General features: G+C 40.7%; 1 protein-coding gene across 1 annotated transcript; it reads right to left on the bottom strand.

Moving 5' to 3' along the window:
* Positions 1-1,258: 1,258 nt before the first annotated feature.
* On the bottom strand, positions 1,259-7,159 carry LOC130106277 (transmembrane protein 236). The gene is made up of 4 exons (XM_056272341.1): positions 6,837-7,159; positions 5,986-6,058; positions 5,578-5,701; positions 1,259-2,022 (listed from the first exon to the last, which is right to left on the bottom strand). The coding sequence occupies exons 1-4, from the start codon at positions 7,103-7,105 to the stop codon at positions 1,262-1,264; spliced, it is 1,227 nt and encodes a 408-aa protein (XP_056128316.1). The 5' UTR covers positions 7,106-7,159; the 3' UTR covers positions 1,259-1,261.
* Between the last annotated feature and the right edge of the window lie 1,227 nt (positions 7,160-8,386).

Below are 8,386 nucleotides of genomic sequence, written 5' to 3'. Positions count from 1 at the left end.
CGCCTCCCTCAGCCGACGGCTCCACCTGGGTCGGACATCACCACACCTCCACGACTCCTCCACTGCTCTCCGGCCCTCCACCCCTACGCTCCGGCTAGCTCCGCCTCCCTCAGCCGACGGCTCCACCTGGGTCGGACATCACCACGCCTCCACGACTCCTCCACTGCTCTGTGACTGTCCCATGAAAATTCATTGATCATCACAGCTGTTAGTCATTATGTTCTCATCACCATGTGTATTTAGTTCCTCACCTCCACTCATTCAGTTTTCCGGTATTGTTTGTGCTTGCACACATTTTTGTTTGCTTTCTCTTCGAGTTGGATTACATAAATTTACTTTATTAAAAAAACAACACTTTTACTTTTATCTTCTTCATCGGACTAAACGTGACACATTTTATCCTTGTTTTCTTAGTTTTCCTCCCATATCACTGTTGTCTCAAACACTACACAAACATTAGGAAAACAACCTTTATTAGAAGCAAAATTGTTCAATGTAGTGGAAATTATGCCACAACAGTGAGTGTCGTAAAAAAGTGCAATTTTTACAATTGTTTTTACACAATAAATATTGCAATGGGTCATGTTTCTGAACTTTTTGTTTAAACATGTAGTTTTTCAAACTTATGTGAAAAATTTTCATAGATGAAGATTAAAAGTCTGGATCTGGTACAAAAGTAAACAATATTTATACAGAAAATCCATTTGAAAAGTAGCAAAAATAAATAATAATTCCATTATAAAATAGTTTCCAAGACAAATTCATTGTAATCTCCATATAACAAAAATAAATGTAAAAAAAAAAAAAAAAAACTGGGGCATGAAAGTACCTGAAGTAAAAGAAACCAGAACTGTATTCCACAACCACCAAAAATGTAGTTTTCCAAGAAATGTTTCCATTGTCCACTTTTCCCACGTCACAAAGACAAAAGAATATTTTGAAATATGTCAATGCTGTCTGTGGATTGCTGGGTTATGCAATGTATTGTAATGTAATATAGGAGCCACTGATATTACTATGGTAGTATTTTGATGTCCCTTCAATTTCTCTTATGTCTTTCTCTAATATTTAAGTAAGATATGTAAATGTAAACCTGTGTACCTTTTAACATTCATATATAGTTAGTTTTTATTTCTGCACCACTATAATGAACTGCAAAAATAATGGCTCGCCCCAAACTCACATTTGCTGAGCCAATGTTATATCCAGCCCAGATGGGCCGTGCAAACAAACATTACTATTATGATTTTGATATTTTCCATTAAAACATCCTCTCAGTGTTGAAGATCTTGAGTTTTGTCATGAAGTTGAAGTAAATGTAGGCCAGGCAGACCAGCATATTCTTGATCACATACAGTACTGGTGTTACAAAACCAAAAAGGCCAACCAATGCCAACCTCAAGACGAGGAAGGGCAGGTCCTGAAAGAGCACGGCCAGAGGCGAGAGCAGGGGACTGTGAGGTGTTAGGACCAAGCGCATCGTGGAGAGGAAGCAGAAGAGGTAAACTGGAAATGCCCAGCCTGAAAAATACACAGCAGTGTGTCCTGCCACCCGAGCCATCTCGACCGTGTCCAACCAGAACAAGAAGCTGTCAGCGAAGACTTCAGCACGACTGTCGCTAGCCAGTAGGAAGCTTAGCGGTCCGGAATATGGAGAGGCAATGGTTTGGAAGTGTACACCAGAATTTGGACCAGTCCCGGTTCTGCCAATCTGCTGTCCGTTGATCCCCGGTACACTAGACGTGGCTCCATTCCCAGGCAACCCTGGACCGGTTGTGTTGCCAAGATGGGCTGGAACTGCTCCATTGTTTGGCAACCCTGGAGCGGTTGCACTGCCTGACCCGTTGCCCGGGGTGCCCTGAGCAGTCGCCCCGGCGGGTGGTCCTTGCACAGCCCCGTTCGCTGCCCCGGCACTATGATCTGCGGCAGCACTGCCAGCCGTCGCAGGAGGGACCACCGGAGTCACTTTTCCAATGTGTGTCTGCAAGGTAGGGATGTCGGCATCTCGAGCCAGTTCGTTAGCTGTATGCACACACAAACACACACAAAATAAGGAGCCAGTTGGTGAAATATAAAGAAATGATCCTTTCACATTATAAAATGGAAAGTACAGATATTCAAGGTTTAAATGAAAATTACTCAACCTCATGTCGTTCCAAACAGATAAGAGTTTCGTTCATCTTCGGATCACAAATGAAGATCTTTTTGATGAAATCGGAGATATTTCTGTCCCTCCACTGACAGTCTTACAACTGACAATTTGACTCTTTAAAAGGTTCATAATGGTTTTGTAAAACTAATCCTTATGAATTGAGCGGTTTAGTCAAAAACTAAAGACATTCAAAAACTAAAGCATGTTTGCTATACGTGCGAAAACCAACGAGCTTCATTCTGGTGTTACGCAGCACTTCTGACCTTCAGCAAAGAACGCTTGAGGTTCACAAGAGGTTTGTTCTCATGTTCGGTTGAGCTTCCGTTTACTGTGTGTTTGCTGATCAATGTTTATATGCGAGTAAAAGCCTAAAATAAATCTGTACAGCATATCAAGCGATCGAGTCTCTTCAGAAAATGTGGACTTATGCTGCGTTCCAGGCAGGTTTTTGAGCAGGTAAATCACGACTTCAAACCACGACTCACGACTTTGTAGTGTTCCAGGCCAGTCACGCCAAACTACCTGAGCGCAAGGAATTGTGGTAGCTAGATGTAAACAAACCATTGTTGTTTTGTATGGTTTCGCGGGCTGTGTGACGTCAGAGCTCGTAACTGGGAGTACATCGATCTAGTACGAGTTCACGGGTGGGAAGTCACGGGTTTGACTGCTGTTCCAGTGCACTTTCACGGGTATAAGGTTGGAAAAACACGGGTTACAGGTTGCCTGGAACGCGGCATTAATATCTCAATTCAAATGGATTCGTTTTTCAATCTCTTTATGCACTTTTTGAAGCAACAAAGTGGTATTTGTGTGGACTGTCAATGGAGGGACAGAAATCTCTCATATTTCATCAAAAAGGTCTTCATTTGTGTTTAGAAGATGAACAACTGAACCAGACGATTCGAATGTTGAGCAAGCAATCTCATTGGCTGCAGGATCAGCAGGGGCCAATCAGCTTGCGCCATGCGGTAATAATGTGATTGTATGTGAAGGTAAACTTTTTGTGTGTGTAAATGTAATTTAAAAAGTTCAAGTATTCACTTTTAATTGCACCTGAGTAAAGTACAAATATTTGAATATAATATCTAAGTATAACCAAGTAAAAATATATATACATCCCCACCAATGTCATACCCTTGAGTCCAGAGTTAAATTCAAAGATTTTGGTTTAATCATGAGAATAAATAAATAAACGTTTTTTTATTACTGCATGTAAACTTTGTTAAACAGTTTTTGCACAGTGTTCTTCTAAACAAATGACTATTTCTCTACTTTTTAATATCAATATTTGTTGTGCTGCTGTGCATTTACACCTTTCCCGTCTCATTCTCATATTATCTTTGTGTTTGCCTTTGAATCTTTTCCTGTGTGGATAAGAATTTCCTGAGCTCATCGCTCATATTAACCACAAAAAGATGCTGATTTCCTGTTATATTGTGATTTCACATCAGCAGAAACCCAGAGGCTTCTCACACTTTATTCCAGCTGCTCTTCTTCTCTTGTGCTCTTACTGCTATAGTCCCCCCTGCTGGACACAATCAGTACTTGCAGAGCAATTGCTTAAAGTCCCCCTGTGGTGAAACTCCAGCGTTTAATGTTGTTTATGTGTCTATGTGGTGTTTTTAATACGCTTTAAGACACACCATGTGTAAGTTCATAAGTCGACAGCATTGCTGAGTATTTCCTCCTTAAAACTGCAGTGAACCAAAGACAGTCTCAAAAACACGGTTTGAAATCGCTGGTGTTTCTGACGTCACAAACGACCTTGTAACCAATCAGATCAACGTGTGATCGTCAACCAGTGGATCTCTGAGCTGAGCGAGTGAGTGGAGGCGGGGCTCATTTGCATATTCATAGAACCACCGCGAATACTAATGAGGCAAGGGTGTCGAGTTACATTCAAGATATTTTAAGACATGAGGGTATGTTTTGAAGGTTTTAAGTGATACAATTATTGACAGGGGGACTTTAAAGGGATAGTTGACCAACAAAAAAGATTTATCAATTATTAACCTTAAGAAAAACCTAATTTTACTTGCAAACGTTTCAACTTGCTTGCATTTTAACCTGAACTGACAGCCTTCATCTGGACCGAATGAGACGAGTGATGCTGTGCGAGTGAAAGGAGGCGGGGCTTTTGAACCGTTTCAGATATTTCAGTATAGATATGGATTGAAAGATTGCATTGATGGGACGAAGCGGAGAGAGAATCCACATGCAAGCACTACTTTAATAATAATACAAAAAGGTAATCCAGGCCAAACAAAGAAACTCAGGACAGGAACATGGCACAGCAAACAACGACTGACAAACTCAGACCTAAGTTAGGTTTTTATTTTAGATTAAAGAGGTGCTTTCCTTATTCAGCAAGGAAAAGGTTGGTGCAGAGTTCATTCTTAACAGTTTTGGATTACGGTGATTTAATTTATATGTACTCTACCTCATTTTAATAAAAAAAAAACTAGATGTATTATATCACTCTGCCTTACGTTTCATTACAGATGCAAGGACTCACCATTGCAATGGCCCTCCCTCTCTCTCAGAAGAAAATTTCATCTATTGATTTTTATTGGCAAAGCACTAATGGGTAAATTACCCATTTACATTTCAAATTTACTTACTTACCAAAACAGTATTTAGAGAACAAGTATTTATTTATTCCATCAACAAAAACAGAATTTGGTAAAAAAAAAAAAAAGCTTTTTCATCATATGCACCAAATGTCTGGAATGAACTCCAAAGAATCACTTCCATCTATTCATATTTTTAAAAACCTTTAAAAGGTGTGAAAGGTGTAATTGTTTTTAACTAGGTACCCTTTAAATTATATGTTTGTATTTACTTAAGTTAAACAAAATGTCTTGTTTGTATATGTATAGTCTATGTATAGAGATAATTGTTTTGTCCAGTTTTTTTTTTACATTTTTTTTCTTTGCAACTTTTTTGCCGCCTATCTTGGCCAGGACTCCCGGGAGAAGAGTCACTGTAACTCAATGGGACTATTCCTGGTTAAATAAAGGTTAAATAAAAAATAAACCACAAGAGAAACACAAGGGCAATTTATACACAGGCTAACAAGGTAACAACGGGTGTGGTTGGGAACATACGAGGGTAACCAAGGGAACTAACAAGACACACCTGGAGAGATTAATCAACATGAAAAACTACAAAACATGGCACAAGAATCCTCACACAAGACATGAACACAGGCTGAGATCGTGACAGATTCCCACTCCTAATCATTACTGTCATTTTTACACAATTGAAGCTCTGCTCCATCAAATGGCAAGAGATAGTGAAGCACATATAGTAAAAACTCAATTAAAGCATCATAAAACCCCTGTGCTTCATCACTCCAAGTCTTCTGAGGCCGTTCGAGAGCGTTGTGTATCTGGCAGAGACTCCCTCGCCTCGCCCTCACTCACCTCGACCAGTCAGTCGGCAGTATCGGATTCTTTCCACGATATCGATGCAGATCAGCGAGAGAAGCACCAAAGACACGGGCAGTTCAGCAAACGTGTCCAACCTCAGATCATTCCTAATCTGTACCTTAAAAGGGAGAGAGAAAGACAGTAAAACAGAGATGTTTGCACACCAGGTTTATTTGCTTTTGTTTGGTTTTTACAAACACATGCCTTGGATAATCTGAATAGAGAATGTCAGTTTGAGCACACAACTGGTGAGTTTAAAGTATCCCTATTTATGCAAAAGGCATCTGTTTGATTTTCCAATGGTGAAATAAACATTTGAGTAAATCTGAGGACATCATGCATAGAATCTCGAGACCATGAAGGATAATAACATTTTCTGTGAATAGTCAAACATGATTTTACCTCAGAGCTGGCTATAAGGAAGGCGAAACAGGGCAGTGTTGAGAGAACCACATAGGCCAACGCAACAGGTCTCCTGAAAGCAGAAAACTGTTATTATACCGTGATATCATGTTGAGATTTGATCAAAGAACAGTTATGAGTGACATAATGCATTGCATTACACCCCAATGCTATTGCTGCACATTAGCATTGTGTTAAAGTCCCCCTGTAGTCGATCACTTTATCCCTTAAAACTCATCTTTGATCACCAAAATTTTCCTTGTCTTCATGTCTTCAAATATCTTGAATGTAACTCGATACCCTTGCCTCATTTAGTATTCGCGGGTCTATGAATATGCAAATGAGCCCCGCCTTCACTCACTCGCTCAGCTCAGAGATCCACTGGTTGATGATTACACGTTGATCTGATTGGTTACAAGGTCGTTTGTGACGTCAGAAACACCAGCGATTTCAAACCGTGTTTTTGAGACTGTCTTTGGTTCACTGCAGTTTTAAGGAGGAAATACTCAGCAATGCTGTCGACTTATGAACTTACACATGGTGTGTCTTAAAGCGTATTAAAAACACCACATACACACATAAACAACATTAAAAGCTGGATTTTCACCACAGGGGGACTTTACTTTAATACAAATATGGTACTCATTCACTACCAATGGCATTATCATATCATATTCATAACATGGTTCTCCACGGCACTTCAAATAATACAATATTATAGTAGAAAATCTGTAAAATGTGATTTTACCATGAGAACATATCCACATTTTTTTATATTTTTCCTGTTTCTCAGTGACGCTATTTGTATGTTGCATGAAACCCAGAAGAAAGCTACTCATGTTTTCTCTCACCACTTCTTCCGAGCAACTAGCGCCCTCTTCTTCATGAACACCATGTACTTCATGGGCAGCCAGATCAGCATGGCCACGGACGTCACGTAGGCCACGGACGAGGCCACGATCAGCCAGTACGCGGTGGAGGAGTAGTGCGATCGGCTCTTCACCTTCACTCGAGACACGATCAGGGCGAAGCGCTGCATGATGATGAAGAGAGGAACGCAGAAGCTGGAGAACTGAAGCACCTCACACACAGCGAACTTAATCCGGCTCCCCCGGCCCATGCTGAGGAAGGGATGCGAGGGGAAGAAAGAAAAGAAAAAGAAAACACAGAGTTGCTGTCGGCCTGTGGTCGGTGGGGTGGGGGGGGGGGGGGGGGTATTGTACCGAAGCTCCAGGATGTTCCACCACAGCACTGAGAGGATCATGCTGACTCTGCACTCACTATTGTGTGTCATCAACACACACTACATCAACACACACTACATTAACACACACATCAACACACGCTCCAGGCCAGAGCGATCCTCAACCAAAGGGAACTGGATAATATTCTGAATGTTCTGATCCAATATGACCTCTGACCTGTAATGCCTGAATCACAATCACACACTGTTTGCTCGTTGGCCAGGGGAGAACTGAGACTGAGTCTGGTTTCTCTCAAGGGTTTTCCTCCATTCTGTCACTGAAGGAGTTTGTGTTTCTTCACTGTCGCCTCTGGCTTTTGGCTTGTTTAGTTGGGGACACTTAATTTAATATCCAACAATATTATTGATCCAATCCAATCCACTTTATTTATATAGCACAATTTAAACAAACACAAGGTTTCCAAAGTGCTGTACACCACAACAATAAAACACAATAGGATAAAATTAATACAATACAATAAGCACAATAAGATAAAAGTAATAAAATAAGATAAAACAGCATAAAATTAAATAAATCAAATCAAATAAGTAAATAGAAAGTACTGCCACACAGCACATTAGAATCACATCAATCATGATTACCTGCTGTTAAAAGCCAAAGTAAAAAGATGGGTTTTAAGCAGAGATTTAAAATGAGACAGTGAGGAGGCTTGTCTAATGTGCAGTGGCAATACATTCCAAAGTTGTGGAGCTGCAAAAGCAAAAGCTCGTTCTCCTCTAAGTTTTAGCCTAGTTCTGGGCACTGTCAATGACTGACAACACTGACTAAAAAATTAATACACAGAGAAACAAAACACCTGCGGATACAATAAAGGGTAACCAATGAAACAATACAACAATAGAACTACAAAGAGACTAAAAAGAGAAATATATAGTGCTTTTTACAATACAGATTGTTACAGGACGCAGTGGAGTAAAGCGTGGGGTGCAGTGAAGTAAAGCGTGGGGTGCAGTGAAGTAAAGCGTGGGGATGCAGTGGAGTAAAGCGTGGGGATGCAGTGGTGTAAAGCGGGGGATGCAGTGGAGTAAAGCGTGGGGATGCAGTGGAGTAAAGCGTGGGGATGCAGTGGAGTAAAGCGTGGGGATGCAGTGGAGTAAAGCGTGGGGATGCAGTGGAGTAAAGCGTGGAGTGCAGTG

The sequence above is a fragment of the Rhinichthys klamathensis genome, unplaced genomic scaffold (assembly GCF_029890125.1).
Source record: "Rhinichthys klamathensis goyatoka isolate OS25496 unplaced genomic scaffold, OSU_Roscu_1.1 h1tg000334l_1, whole genome shotgun sequence".
Taxonomy (NCBI): domain Eukaryota; kingdom Metazoa; phylum Chordata; class Actinopteri; order Cypriniformes; family Leuciscidae; genus Rhinichthys; species Rhinichthys klamathensis.
Note: the sequence above shows the minus strand (reverse complement) of the source record. Positions and strands in the feature narration are given on the sequence as shown.

What these genes read in the sequence shown, in the direction of transcription:
- LOC130106277 (XM_056272341.1), bottom strand. Translation starts at nt 7,105, where the DNA reads ATGGGCCGGGGGAGCCGGATTAAGTTCGCTGTGTGTGAGGTGCTTCAG. An exon ending in CTAGTTGCTCGGAAGAAGTG is followed by an intron (nt 6,059 to 6,836) that starts GTGAGAGAAAAC and finishes TTCTGCTTTCAG; the next exon opens with GAGACCTGTTGCGTTGGCCT. An exon ending in CTGCCGACTGACTGGTCGAG is followed by an intron (nt 2,023 to 5,577) that starts GTGAGTGAGGGC and finishes GTGTGCATACAG; the next exon opens with CTAACGAACTGGCTCGAGAT.